This window comes from Sebastes fasciatus, chromosome 17 (genome assembly GCF_043250625.1).
Source record: "Sebastes fasciatus isolate fSebFas1 chromosome 17, fSebFas1.pri, whole genome shotgun sequence".
In the NCBI taxonomy this organism is placed as follows: Eukaryota; Metazoa; Chordata; class Actinopteri; order Perciformes; family Sebastidae; genus Sebastes; species Sebastes fasciatus.
This window is the reverse complement of record NC_133811.1, coordinates 32,055,723-32,071,851: the sequence shown is the minus strand read 5'-3', so window position 1 is coordinate 32,071,851 and position 16,129 is coordinate 32,055,723. Positions and strand designations below refer to the sequence as shown.

Below are 16,129 nucleotides of genomic sequence, written 5' to 3'. Positions count from 1 at the left end.
ACTAAGTCTTTATTTTAAGATACTAAGTCATTATTTTGAGATATTAAGTCATTATTTTTAGATATTAAGTCTTTATTTTAAGATACTAAGTCATTATTTTAAGATACTAAGTCATTATTTTGAGATACTAAGTCATTATTTTGAGATATTAAGTCATTATTTTGAGATACTAAGTCATTATTTTGAGATATTAAGTCATTATTTTGAGATACTAAGTCATTATTTTGAGATATTAAGTCTTTATTTTGAGATACTAAGTCATTATTTTAAGATACTAAGTCATTATTTTGAGATACTAAGTCATTATTTTAAGATACTAAGTCATTATTTTGAGATATTAAGTCATTATTCTGAGATACTAAGTCATTATTTTGAGACACTAAGACACTATTTTGAGATACCAAGTCATTTTGAGATACTGTCATTGTTTTGAGATACTAAAAGTCATTATTTTAAGATACTAAGTCATTATTTTGAGATACTAAGTCATTATTTTGAGATATTAAGTCATTATTTTGAGATTAAGTCATTATTTTGAGATATTAAGTCTTTATTTTAAGATACTAAGTCATTATTGTGAGACACTAAGACACTATTTTGAGATACCAAGTCATTATTTTGAGACACTAAGTCATTATTTTGAGATATTAAGTCATTATTCTGAGATACTAAGTCATTATTGTGAGACACTAAGACACTATTTTGAGATACCAAGTCATTATTTTGAGATACTGTCATTATTTTGAGATACTAAGTCATTATTTTGAGATATTAAGTCATTATTTTGATATATCAAGTCTTTATTTGAGATACTAAGTCATTATTTTAAGATACTAAGTCATTATTTTGAGATATTAAGTCATTATTTTTAGATACTAAGTCATTATTTTGAGATATTAAGTCATTATTTTGATATATTAAGTCTTTATTTGAGATACTAAGTCATTATTTTAAGATACTAAGTCATTATTTTGAGATATTAAGTCATTATTTTGAGATACTAAGTCATTATTTTGAGATATTAAGTCATTAGTTTGAGATATTAAGTCTTTATTTGAGATACTAAGTCATTATTTTGAGATATTAAGTCTTTATTTTAAGATACTAAGTCATTATTTTGAGACACTAAGTCATTATTTTGAGATATTAAGTCTTTATTTTAAGATACTAAGTCATTATTTTGAGATACTAAGTCATTATTTTGAGATATTAAGTCATTATTTTGAGATACTAAGTCATTATTCTGAGATACTAAGTCATTATTTTGAGATATTAAGTCATTATTTTGAGATATTAAGTCATTATTTGAGATACTAAGTCATTATTTTGAGATACTAAGTCATTATTTTGAGATACTAAGTCTTTATTTTAAGATACTAAGTCATTATTTTGAGATATTAAGTCATTATTTTTAGATATTAAGTCTTTATTTTAAGATACTAAGTCATTATTTTAAGATACTAAGTCATTATTTTGAGATACTAAGTCATTATTTTGAGATATTAAGTCATTATTTTGAGATACTAAGTCATTATTTTGAGATATTAAGTCATTATTTTGAGATACTAAGTCATTATTTTGAGATATTAAGTCTTTATTTTGAGATACTAAGTCATTATTTTAAGATACTAAGTCATTATTTTGAGATACTAAGTCATTATTTTAAGATACTAAGTCATTATTTTGAGATATTAAGTCATTATTCTGAGATACTAAGTCATTATTTTGAGACACTAAGACACTATTTTGAGATACCAAGTCATTTTGAGATACTGTCATTGTTTTGAGATACTAAAAGTCATTATTTTAAGATACTAAGTCATTATTTTGAGATACTAAGTCATTATTTTGAGATATTAAGTCATTATTTTGAGATTAAGTCATTATTTTGAGATATTAAGTCTTTATTTTAAGATACTAAGTCATTATTGTGAGACACTAAGACACTATTTTGAGATACCAAGTCATTATTTTGAGACACTAAGTCATTATTTTGAGATATTAAGTCATTATTCTGAGATACTAAGTCATTATTGTGAGACACTAAGACACTATTTTGAGATACCAAGTCATTATTTTGAGATACTGTCATTATTTTGAGATACTAAGTCATTATTTTGAGATATTAAGTCATTATTTTGATATATCAAGTCTTTATTTGAGATACTAAGTCATTATTTTAAGATACTAAGTCATTATTTTGAGATATTAAGTCATTATTTTTAGATACTAAGTCATTATTTTGAGATATTAAGTCATTATTTTAAGATACTAAGTCATTATTTTGAGATATTAAGTCATTATTTTTAGATACTAAGTCATTATTTTGAGATATTAAGTCATTATTTTGAGACACTAAGTCATTATTTTGAGATATTAAGTCATTATTTTTAGATACTAAGTCATTATTTTGAGATATTAAGTCATTATTTTGATATATTAAGTCTTTATTTGAGATACTAAGTCATTATTTTAAGATACTAAGTCATTATTTTGAGATATTAAGTCATTATTTTGAGATACTAAGTCATTATTTTGAGATATTAAGTCATTAGTTTGAGATATTAAGTCTTTATTTGAGATACTAAGTCATTATTTTGAGATATTAAGTCTTTATTTTAAGATACTAAGTCATTATTTTGAGACACTAAGTCATTATTTTGAGATATTAAGTCTTTATTTTAAGATACTAAGTCATTATTTTGAGACACTAAGTCATTATTTTAAGATACTAAGTCATTATTTTGAGATACCAAGTCATTATTTTGAGATATTAAGTCATTATTCTGAGATACTAAGTCATTATTTTGAGACACTAAGACACTATTTTGAGATACCAAGTCATTATTTTGAGATACTGTCATTATTTTGAGATACTAAGTCATTATTTTGATATATTAAGTCTTTATTTGAGATACTAAGTCATTATTTTAAGATACTAAGTCATTATTTTGAGATATTAAGTCATTATTTTTAGATACTAAGTCATTATTTTGAGATATTAAGTCATTATTTTGATATATTAAGTCTTTATTTGAGATACTAAGTCATTATTTTAAGATACTAAGTCATTATTTTGAGATATTAAGTCATTATTTTTAAATACTAAGTCATTATTTTGAGATATTAAGTCATTATTTTGAGACACTAAGTCATTATTTTGAGATATTAAGTCATTATTTTGAGATATTAAGTCATTATTTTGAGATATTAAGTCATTATTTGAAATACTAAGTCATTATTTTGAGATACTAAGTCATTATTTTGAGATACTAAGTCATTATTTTGAGATACTAAGTCTTTATTTTAAGATACTAAGTCATTATTTTGAGATTAAGTCATTATTTTTAGATATTAAGTCTTTATTTTAAGATACTAAGTCATTATTTTAAGATACTAAGTCATTATTTTGAGATATTACGTCATTATTTTGAGATATTAAGTCTTTATTTTAATATACTAAGTCTTTATTTTAATATACTAAGTCTTTATTTTAAGATACTAAATCATTATTTTGAGATATTAAGTCATTATTCTGAGATACTAAGTCATTATTTTGAGACACTAAGACACTATTTTGAGATACCAAGTCATTATTTTGAGATACTAAGTCATTATTTTGAGATATTAAGTCATTATTTTGAGATACTAAGTCATTATTCTGAGATACTAAGTCATTATTTTGAGATATTAAGTCATTATTTTGAGATATTAAGTCATTATTTGAGATACTAAGTCATTATTTTGAGATACTAAGTCATTATTTTGAGATACTAAGTCTTTATTTTAAGATACTAAGTCATTATTTTGAGATATTAAGTCATTATTTTTAGATATTAAGTCTTTATTTTAAGATACTAAGTCATTATTTTAAGATACTAAGTCATTATTTTGAGATACTAAGTCATTATTTTGAGATATTAAGTCATTATTTTGAGATACTAAGTCATTATTTTGAGATATTAAGTCATTATTTTGAGATACTAAGTCATTATTTTGAGATATTAAGTCTTTATTTTGAGATACTAAGTCATTATTTTAAGATACTAAGTCATTATTTTGAGATACTAAGTCATTATTTTAAGATACTAAGTCATTATTTTGAGATATTAAGTCATTATTCTGAGATACTAAGTCATTATTTTGAGATATTAAGTCATTATTCTGAGATACTAAGTCATTATTTTGAGACACTAAGACACTATTTTGAGATACCAAGTCATTTTGAGATACTGTCATTGTTTTGAGATACTAAAAGTCATTATTTTAAGATACTAAGTCATTATTTTGAGATACTAAGTCATTATTTTGAGATATTAAGTCATTATTTTGAGATTAAGTCATTATTTTGAGATATTAAGTCTTTATTTTAAGATACTAAGTCATTATTGTGAGACACTAAGACACTATTTTGAGATACCAAGTCATTATTTTGAGACACTAAGTCATTATTTTGAGATATTAAGTCATTATTCTGAGATACTAAGTCATTATTGTGAGACACTAAGACACTATTTTGAGATACCAAGTCATTATTTTGAGATACTGTCATTATTTTGAGATACTAAGTCATTATTTTGAGATATTAAGTCATTATTTTGATATATCAAGTCTTTATTTGAGATACTAAGTCATTATTTTAAGATACTAAGTCATTATTTTGAGATATTAAGTCATTATTTTTAGATACTAAGTCATTATTTTGAGATATTAAGTCATTATTTTAAGATACTAAGTCATTATTTTGAGATATTAAGTCATTATTTTTAGATACTAAGTCATTATTTTGAGATATTAAGTCATTATTTTGAGACACTAAGTCATTATTTTGAGATATTAAGTCATTATTTTTAGATACTAAGTCATTATTTTGAGATATTAAGTCATTATTTTGATATATTAAGTCTTTATTTGAGATACTAAGTCATTATTTTAAGATACTAAGTCATTATTTTGAGATATTAAGTCATTATTTTGAGATACTAAGTCATTATTTTGAGATATTAAGTCATTAGTTTGAGATATTAAGTCTTTATTTAAGATACTAAGTCATTATTTTGAGATATTAAGTCATTATTTTGAGATACTGAGTCATTATTTTGAGATACTAAGTCATTATTTTGAGATATTAAGTCATTATTTTGAGATACTAAGTCATTATTTTGAGACACTAAGTTATTATTTTGAGATATTAAGTCATTATTTTGAGATACTAAGTCATTATTTTGAGACACTAAGTCATTATTTTGAGATATTAAGTCATTATTTTGAGATATTAAGTCTATTTGAGATACTACGTCATTATTTTAAGATACTAAGTCATTATTTTGAGATATTAAGTCATTATTTTGAGATACTAAGTCATTATTTTGAGATACTGTCATTATTTTGAGATATTAAGTCATTATTTTAAGATACTAAGTCATTATTCTGAGACACTAAGTCATTATTTTGAGACACTAAGTCATTATTTTGAGACACTAAGTCATTATTTTGAGATATTAAGTCATTATTCTGAGATACTAAGTCATTATTTTGAGATACTAAGTCATTATTTTGAGATATTAAGTCTTTATTTTAAGATACTAAGTCATTATTTTGAGATACTAAGTCATTATTTTAAGATACTAAGTCATTATTTTGAGATATTAAGTCTTTATTTTAAGATACTAAGTCATTATTTTGAGATATTAAGTCTTTATTTTAAGATACTAAGTCATTATTTTAAGATACTAAGTCATTATTTTGAGATACTAAGTCATTATTTTAAGATACTAAGTCATTATTTGGAGATATTATGTCTTTATTTTAAGATACTAAGTCATTATTTTAAGATACTAAGTCATTATTTTGAGATATTAAGTCATTATTTTGAGATACTAAGTCATTATTTTGAGATACTGTCATTATTTTGAGATATTAAGTCATTATTTTAAGATACTAAGTCATTATTCTGAGACACTAAGTCATTATTTTTAGACACTAAGTCATTATTTTGAGACACTAAGTCATTATTTTGAGATATTAAGTCATTATTCTGAGATACTAAGTCATTATTTTGAGATACTAAGTCATTATTTTGAGATATTAAGTCTTTATTTTAAGATACTAAGTCATTATTTTGAGATACTAAGTCATTATTTTAAGATACTAAGTCATTATTTTGAGATAGTAAGTCTTTATTTTAAGATACTAAGTCATTATTTTGAGATATTAAGTCATTATTTTAAGATACTAAGTCATTATTTTGAGATACTAAGTCATTATTTTGAGATATTAAGTCATTATTTTGAGATTAAGTCATTATTTTGAGATATTAAGTCATTATTTTGAGATATTAAGTCTTTATTTTAAGATACTAAGTCATTATTTTGAGATATTAAGTCTTAAGATACTACGTCATTATTTTGAGACACTAAGACATTATTTTGAGACACTAAGTCATTATTTTGAGATATTAAGTCATTATTTTGAGATACTAAGTCATTATTTTGAGACACTAAGACACTATTTTGAGATACCAAGTCATTATTTTGAGACACTAAGTCATTATTTTGAGATATTAAGTCATTATTTTGAGATATTAAGTCATTATTTTGAGATATTAAGTCATTATTTGAAATACTAAGTCATTATTTTGAGATACTAAGTCATTATTTTGAGATACTGAGTCTTTATTTTAAGATACTAAGTCATTATTTTGAGATTAAGTCATTATTTTTAGATATTAAGTCTTTATTTTAAGATACTAAGTCATTATTTTAAGATACTAAGTCATTATTTTGAGATATTACGTCATTATTTTGAGATATTAAGTCTTTATTTTAATATACTAAGTCATTATTTTGAGATATTAAGTCTTTATTTTAAGATACTAAATCATTATTTTGAGATATTAAGTCATTATTCTGAGATACTAAGTCATTATTTTGAGACACTAAGACACTATTTTGAGATACCAAGTCATTATTTTGAGATACTGTCATTATTTTGAGATACTAAGTCATTATTTTGAGATATTAAGTCATTATTTTGAGATACTAAGTCATTATTTTAAGATACTAAGTCATTATTTTGAGATACTAAGTCATTATTTTAAGATACTAAGTCATTATTTTGAGATATTAAGTCATTATTTTGAGATTAAGTCATTATTTTGAGATATTAAGTCTTTATTTTAAGATACTAAGTCATTATTTTGAGTAATTAAGTCTTTATTTTAAGATACTACGTCATTATTTTGAGATACTAAGTCATTATTTTGAGATACCAAGTCATTATTTTGAGACACTAAGTCATTATTTTGAGATATTAAGTAATTATTCTGAGATACTAAGTCATTATTTTGAGACACTAAGACACTATTTTGAGATACCAAGTCATTATTTTGAGATACTAAGTCATTATTTTGAGATATTAAGTCATTATTTTTAGATATTAAGTCATTATTTGAGATACTAAGTCATTATTTTGAGATACTAAGTCATTATTTTGAGATACTAAGTCATTATTTTAAGATACTAAGTCATTATTTTGAGATACTAAGTCATTATTTTAAGATACTAAGTCATTATTTTGAGATACTAAGTCATTATTTTAAGATACTAAGTCATTATTTTGAGATACTAAGTCATTATTTTAAGATATTAAGTCATTATTTTGAGATATTAAGTCATTATTTTGAGATTAAGTCATTATTTGGAGATATTAAGTCTTTATTTTAAGATACTAAGTCATTATTTTGAGATACTAAGTCATTATTGTGAGACACTAAGACACTATCTTGAGATACCAAGTCATTATTTTGAGACACTTAGTCATTATTTTGAGATATTAAGTCATTATTCTGAGATACCAAGTCATTATTTTGAGATACTGTCATTATTTTGAGATACTAAGTCATTATTTTGAGATATTAAGTCATTATTTTAAGATACTAAGTTATTATTTTTAGATATTAAGTCATTATTTTGAGATATTAAGTCTTTATTTGAGATACTAAGTCATTATTTTAAGATACTACGTCATTATTTTGAGATATTAAGTCATTATTTTGAGATACTAAGTCATTATTTTGAGATATTAAGTCATTATTTTGAGATATTAAGTCATTATTTTTAGATACTAAGTCATTATTTTGAGATATTAAGTCTGTATTTTAAGATACTAAGTCATAATTTTGAGATATTAAGTCATTATTTTAAGATACTAAGTCATTATTTTGAGATATTAAGTCTTTATTTTAAGATACTAAGTCATTATTTTGAGATACTAAGTCATTATTTTGAGATTAAGTCATTATTTTGAGATACTAAGTCATTATTTTGAGATTAAGTCATTATTTTGAGATACTAAGTCATTATTTTGAGATTAAGTCATTATTTTGAGATACTAAGTCATTATTTTGAGATTAAGTCATTATTTTGAGATATTAAGTCTTTATTTTAAGATACTAAGTCATTATTTTGAGATTAAGTCATTATTTTGAGATATTAAGTCTTTATTTTAAGATACTAAGTCATTATTTTGAGATTAAGTCATTATTTTGAGATATTAAGTCTTTATTTTAAGATACTAAGTCATTATTTTGAGATACTAAGTCATTATTTTGAGATTAAGTCATTATTTTGAGATATTAAGTCTTTATTTTAAGATACTAAGTCATTATTTTGAGATACTAAGTCATTATTTTGAGATTAAGTCATTATTTTGAGATACTAAGTCATATTATAATCACTTCCAGGAATCACAGGCAGAAATTGGTTTCTGTTCTCAGGTGAAGTGAAAGTGCTAAGAAATGAAATCATTAAATGCAGTTGAACTGTTGTTTGAAGAATGAGATTGAGTTGAAGTGAGAGGTGAAGAGTAGAAGATGAAAGCAGTTGAAATGTCAGTTCAAGTGTAAGCGATGAAAACAGTTGTCATTTTGCCCTTGAAATGTGGGTTGAAGTGGAAGCGCGGGAGATAGTTGTGTTTGTATTTCAAGTGTCACAAATACTTGGTATGTCAGTAAGTGTAATAGCAGTAGTAGTAGTATTCTGTTATATTCTGTTATATTCTGTTATATTCTGTTATATTCTGTTATACTCTGTTATATTCTGTTATACTCTGTTATACTCTGTTATATTCTGTTATACTCTGTTATACTCTGTTATACTCTGTTATATTCTGTTATACTCTGTTATACTCTGTTATATTCTGTTATATTCTGTTATACTCTGTTATACTCTGTTATATTCTGTTATACTCTGTTATATTCTGTAATATTCTGTTATATTCTGTAATATTCTGTAATATTCTGTTATATTCTGTTATATTCTGTTATATTCTGTTGCATTCTGTTGCATTCAGGAGTGCAGTTTCTGTGAGGACGCCCGCTTCGCCAGGACCGGTGTGTGCATCAGCTGTGATGCAGGAATGTGTCGCTCCTATTTCCATGTCACCTGTGCACAGAGGGAGGGGCTGCTGTCTGAGGCTGCAGCAGAGGAGGTGAGTACTTCACTTCTCTAAGGTGTTCCATGCTGCCAGGCAGCAGTTCAAATGACAAACCGAAGTCAAGCAATATTCAAAGGGTTTAGGTTTTATGACGTTAACACTAGGAAGAAGCAGCCTCGGGAGCCTCGTCCTCCAGTTTATCAAGGACGGTCAAGGTGAAGTACTTCAATAACCACTCTGACTGGGATGTAAGGCTTCAACATCCCATCCTGAACTCATATCACTGGGAAAATAATCCTACTGTCCAGAAGAAGCGCCGTAACGACCACGACGTGTCACTTCACCTGCACAAAACACACCCAGCCAGGAGACCTAACCTTATGCTTCGTCCACACTGGGAACGTCAGGAGTGCGTGGCGCCTGCGTGATTGACACGTCGGATGTTCACACCAGCTGCGTTTCTGCTGCTGTCAGCCCTTTCTTTCTACATAGAGTTCTCCTTTCATAATGACCGTTTCATTTCATTATAAATGTCATTTATATTTATTTTAGACAGAGAAAGGTTAAAAATCGTGTGGTAATTTGTAAATAATATTAATAATCCACCATTAAAACCCCGTACTATATTCATTCATGGAGCTCTGCAAGTCACTGCATGTTCTACAACACTGTCCAGCACATATTTCGGAATAAAAGCTTTGTGTTAACAAATGAAGGAAGGAAGCCGAGACGCGCGTCAGTGTGACTGCTCTAACCAGTTAACACAGACGGCGAAATTAAAAACAACAGGTAACGCAGCCGCCACGCGCTGCTGACGTTCCCAGTGTGGACGAGGCTTTAGCTCCGGTCCTTTTCCTGTCAACTTCAGACTCCACGTCCTGACAGACTGGACTATGGGCATCCTTAACAAATACAATAATTCACAAAACTACAACTGTTCAAACGTTCCCACTACAGCCTACTACTGCACATAGCGCTGCTGGGTAGAGACAGCGGATCCCTGAGCCTACGCAATATGACGCGCTTGACGTAGGCCGTTAAAAGAAAGCATTTTTAGAAGTATTGCTCAAAATGACGACTTCCCCCTCTGAATTTCTGCCCTCATGTCTTGTAAAAGATAAAGAATCCATTACCTTTTTGCAGGAAAAGTTATAGTCGTATACATTAAGTGAAACCTGCCAGATGCTCTTTAATGATGCATGTGTTTCTGTCTCTTCAGGATATCGCTGATCCATTTTTTGCGTATTGCAAACAGCACGCCGACCGCTTTGACAGGAAGTGGAAAAGGAAGAACTATCTGGCGTTGCAGTCGTACTGTAAGGTCTCTCTGCAGGAGAGAGAGAAACAGCTCACTCCTGAAGCTCAGGTAACGTTCACTCATATCAGCTGTCCAGATGTGCTCATATGACTTCCTGTAACAAGGAGAAGATGATGATGATAATGTTTACTTCTTCAGTGGAGTGATGAAGACGAGGTCTGGGATTACGGTTTAGGTTGAGGGCAGGAATAAGATGAGTTGTAGTTGTTATTCGTCATAAATAATGACATGTTTTCATGATTCTGTGGGCACTATGTGAACATGTGTGTGTCCCACCGGCAGGCCCGGATCACGACCCGCCTGCAGCAGTACCGGGCCAAAGCAGAGCTGTCCAGGAACACTCGGCCTCAGGCGTGGGTGCCCCGGGAGAAGCTGCCGCGACCTCTGACCTCTAGTGCCTCAGCAATCAGGAAGCTGATGAGGAAGGCGGAGCTGATGGGCATCAGCACCGACATCTTCCCCGTGGACACGTCTGATGCCAACGCAAGCTTGGACGGACGCAGGAAGCACAAGCAGCCCGCCCTCACAGCGGACTTCGTCAACTACTACCTGGGTGAGGAAACGCATATTATATATTATATGTTCAGCTCCAGTTACTGCAGTCGTTGCGCTGTTTTTCCTTGTGTGAATGCAGTGTAGTTATTGTGTGAATGCTGTGTAGTTATAGTGTGAACGCTGTGTAGTTGTTGTGTGAATGCTGTGTAGTTATTGTGTAAATGCTGTGTAGTTATAGTGTGAATGCTGTGTAGTTATTGTGTGAATGCTGTGTAGTTATAGTGTGAATGCTGTGTAGTTATTGTGTGAATGCTGTGTAGTTATAGTGTGAATGCTGTGTAGTTATTGTGTGAATGCTGTGTAGTTATAGTGTGAATGCTGTGTAGTTATTGTGTAAATGCTGTGTAGTTATAGTGTGAATGCTGTGTAGTTATAGTGTGAATGCTCTGTAGTTATAGTGTGAACGCTGTGTAGTTGTGTGAACGCTGTGTAGTTATTGTGTAAATGATGTGTAGTTAATGTGTGAATGCTGTGTAGTTATAGTGTGAATGTTGTGTAGTTAATGTGTGAATGCTGTGTAGTTATTGTGTGAATGCTGTGTAGTTATTGTGTGAATGCTGTGTAGTTAATGTGTGAATGCTGTGTAGTTATTGTGTAAATGCTGTGTAGTTATAGTGTGAATGCTCTGTAGTTATAGTGTGAACGCTGTGTAGTTGTGTGAACGCTGTGTAGTTATTGTGTAAATGCTGTGTAGTTAATGTGTGAATGCTGTGTAGTTATTGTGTGAATGCTGTGTAGTTATAGTGTGAATGCTGTGTAGTTATAGTGTGAATGCTGTGTAGTTAATGTGTGAATGCTGTGTAGTTATTGTGTGAATGCTGTGTAGTTAATGTGTGAATGCTGTGTAGTTATTGTGTAAATGCTGTGTAGTTATAGTGTGAATGCTGTGTAGTTATAGTGTGAATGCTCTGTAGTTATAGTGTGAACGCTGTGTAGTTGTGTGAACGCTGTGTAGTTATTGTGTAAATGCTGTGTAGTTAATGTGTGAATGCTGTGTAGTTATAGTGTGAATGTTGTGTAGTTATAGTGTGAATGCTGTGTAGTTAATGTGTGAATGCTGTGTAGTTATAGTGTGAATGCTGTGTAGTTAATGTGTGAATGCTGTGTAGTTATAGTGTGAATGCTGTGTAGTTAATGTGTGAATGCTGTGTAGTTATAGTGTGAATGCTGTGTAGTTAATGTGTGAACGCTGTGTAGTTGTTGTGTGAATGCTGTGTAGTTATTGTGTGAATACTGTGTAGTTATAGTGTGAATGCTGTGTAGTTATTGTGTGAATGCTGTGTAGTTATTGTGTGAATGCCGTGTAGTTATAGTGGGAATGCTGTGTAGTTGTTGTGTGAATGCTGTGTAGTTGTTGTGTGAATGCTGTGTAGTTATTGTGTGAATGCTGTGTAGTTATAGTGTGAATGCTGTGTAGTTATAGTGTGAATGCTGTGTAGTTATAGTGTGAATGTTGTGTAGTTAATGTGTGAATGCTGTGTAGTTATTGTGTGAATGCTGTGTAGTTATAGTGTGAATGCTGTGTAGTTAATGTGTGAATGCTGTGTAGTTATTGTGTGAATGCTGTGTAGTTATAGTGTGAATGCTCTGTAGTTATAGTGTGAATGCTGTGTAGTTAATGTGTGAATGCTGTGTAGTTATTGTGTGAATACTGTGTAGTTGTTGTGTGAATGCTGTGTAGTTGTTGTGTGAATGCTGTGTAGTTATTGTGTGAATACTGTGTAGTTAATGTGTGAATGCTGTGTAGTTATAGTGTGAATGCTGTGTAGTTAATGTGTGAATGCTGTGTAGTTAATGTGTGAATGCTGTGTAGTTAATGTGTGAATGCTGTGTAGTTATAGTGTGAATGCTGTGTAGTTAATGTGTGAATGCTGTGTAGTTGTTGTGTGAATGCTGTGTAGTTATTGTGTGAATACTGTGTAGTTATAGTGTGAATGCTGTGTAGTTATTGTGTGAATGCTGTGTAGTTATTGTGTGAATGCCGTGTAGTTATAATGGGAATGCTGTGTAGTTGTTGTGTGAATGCTGTGTAGTTGTTGTGTGAATGCTGTGTAGTTATTGTGTGAATGCTGTGTAGTTATAGTGTGAATGCTGTGTAGTTATAGTGTGAATGCTCTGTAGTTATAGTGTGAACGCTGTGTAGTTGTGTGAACGCTGTGTAGTTATTGTGTAAATGCTGTGTAGTTAATGTGTGAATGCTGTGTAGTTATAGTGTGAATGTTGTGTAGTTAATGTGTGAATGCTGTGTAGTTATAGTGTGAATGCTGTGTAGTTATAGTGTGAATGCTGTGTAGTTAATGTGTGAATGCTGTGTAGTTATTGTGTGAATACTGTGTAGTTGTTGTGTGAATGCTGTGTAGTTGTTGTGTGAATGCTGTGTAGTTATTGTGTGAATACTGTGTAGTTATAGTGTGAATGCTGTGTAGTTATTGTGTGAATGCTGTGTAGTTATTGTGTGAATGCTGTGTAGTTATTGTGTGAATGCTGTGTAGTTATTGTGTGAATGCTGTGTAGTTGTTGTGTGAATGCTGTGTAGTTATTGTGTGAATACTGTGTAGTTATTGTGTGAATGATGTGTAGTTATTGTGTGAATGCTGTGTAGTTATAGTGTGAACGCTGTGTAGTTATTGTGTAAATGCTGTGTAGTTAATGTGTGAATGCTGTGTAGTTATAGTGTGAATGTTGTGTAGTTAATGTGTGAATGCTGTGTAGTTATTGTGTGAATGCTGTGTAGTTATAGTGTGAATGCTGTGTAGTTAATGTGTGAATGCTGTGTAGTTATTGTGTGAATGCTGTGTAGTTATAGTGTGAATGCTGTGTAGTTAATGTGTGAATGCTGTGTAGTTATAGTGTGGATGCTGTGTAGTTGTTGTGTGAATGCTGTGTAGTTGTTGTGTGAATGCTGTGTAGTTATTGTGTGAATACTGTGTAGTTATAGTGTGAATGCTGTGTAGTTATTGTGTGAATGCCGTGTAGTTATTGTGTGAATGCTGTGTAGTTGTTGTGTGAATGCTGTGTAGTTATTGTGTGAATACTGTGTAGTTATTGTGTGAATGCTGTGTAGTTATTGTGTGAATGCTGTGTAGTTATAGTGTGAATGCTCTGTAGTTATTGTGTGAATGCTGTGTAGTTATTGTGTGAATGCTGTGTAGTTGTTGTGTGAATGCTGTGTAGTTGTTGTGTGAATGCTGTGTAGTTGTTGTGTGAATGCTGTGTAGTTATAGTGTGAATGCTCTGTAGTTATTGTGTGAATGCTGTGTAGTTATTGTGTGAATGCTGTGTAGTTGTTGTGTGAATGCTGTGTAGTTGTTGTGTGAATGCTGTGTAGTTATTGTGTGAATGCTGTGTAGTTATAGTGTGAATGCTGTGTAGTTATAGTGTGAATGCTGTGTAGTTATTGTGTGAATACTGTGTAGTTATTGTGTGAATACTGTGTAGTTATAGTGTGAATGCTGTGTAGTTATTGTGTGAATGCCGTGTAGTTATAGTGTGAATGCTGTGTAGTTATAGTGTGAATGCTGTGTAGTTATTGTGTGAATGCTGTGTAGTTATTGTGTGAATGCTGTGTAGTTATTGTGTGAATGCTGTGTAGTTATTGTGTGAATGCTGTGTAGTTGTTGTGTGAATGCTGTGTAGTTATTGTGTGAATACTGTGTAGTTATTGTGTGAATGATGTGTAGTTATTGTGTGAATGCTGTGTAGTTATAGTGTGAACGCTGTGTAGTTATTGTGTAAATGCTGTGTAGTTAATGTGTGAATGCTGTGTAGTTATAGTGTGAATGTTGTGTAGTTAATGTGTGAATGCTGTGTAGTTATTGTGTGAATGCTGTGTAGTTATAGTGTGAATGCTGTGTAGTTAATGTGTGAATGCTGTGTAGTTATTGTGTGAATGCTGTGTAGTTATAGTGTGAATGCTGTGTAGTTAATGTGTGAATGCTGTGTAGTTATAGTGTGGATGCTGTGTAGTTGTTGTGTGAATGCTGTGTAGTTGTTGTGTGAATGCTGTGTAGTTATTGTGTGAATACTGTGTAGTTATAGTGTGAATGCTGTGTAGTTATTGTGTGAATGCCGTGTAGTTATTGTGTGAATGCTGTGTAGTTGTTGTGTGAATGCTGTGTAGTTATTGTGTGAATACTGTGTAGTTATTGTGTGAATGCTGTGTAGTTATTGTGTGAATGCTGTGTAGTTATAGTGTGAATGCTCTGTAGTTATTGTGTGAATGCTGTGTAGTTATTGTGTGAATGCTGTGTAGTTGTTGTGTGAATGCTGTGTAGTTGTTGTGTGAATGCTGTGTAGTTGTTGTGTGAATGCTGTGTAGTTATAGTGTGAATGCTCTGTAGTTATTGTGTGAATGCTGTGTAGTTATTGTGTGAATGCTGTGTAGTTGTTGTGTGAATGCTGTGTAGTTGTTGTGTGAATGCTGTGTAGTTGTTGTGTGAATGCTGTGTAGTTATAGTGTGAATGCTGTGTAGTTATAGTGTGAATGCTGTGTAGTTATTGTGTGAATACTGTGTAGTTATTGTGTGAATACTGTGTAGTTATAGTGTGAATGCTGTGTAGTTATTGTGTGAATGCCGTGTAGTTATAGTGTGAATGCTGTGTAGTTATAGTGTGAATGCTGTGTAGTTATTGTGTGAATGCTGTGTAGTTATTGTGTGAATGCTGTGTAGTTATTGTGTGAATGCTGTGTAGTTATTGTGTGAATGCTGTGTAGTTATAGTGTGAATGCTGTGTAGTTATTGTGTGAATGCTGTGTAGTTGTTGTGTGAACGCTGTGTAGTTATTGTGTGAATGCTGTGTAGTTATTGTGTGAATGCTGTG

The 16,129-nt window shown here is 30.1% G+C and overlaps 2 protein-coding genes across 2 annotated transcripts in view; both read left to right on the top strand.

The window, feature by feature from the left end:
* The window catches only part of LOC141754340 (homeobox protein MOX-2-like), a 258,572-nt gene that overhangs the window by 46,633 nt on the left and 195,810 nt on the right, over positions 1-16,129 (top strand). The window lies entirely within an intron of this gene.
* phf14 (PHD finger protein 14) overlaps positions 1-16,129 on the top strand; it is a 64,839-nt gene that overhangs the window by 34,012 nt on the left and 14,698 nt on the right. The window contains exons 7-9 of the mRNA XM_074613313.1: positions 9,352-9,489; positions 10,655-10,801; positions 11,036-11,306. Coding sequence (XP_074469414.1) covers positions 9,352-9,489; positions 10,655-10,801; positions 11,036-11,306 — 556 coding nt within the window. The remainder of the gene's footprint in view (positions 1-9,351; positions 9,490-10,654; positions 10,802-11,035; positions 11,307-16,129) is intronic.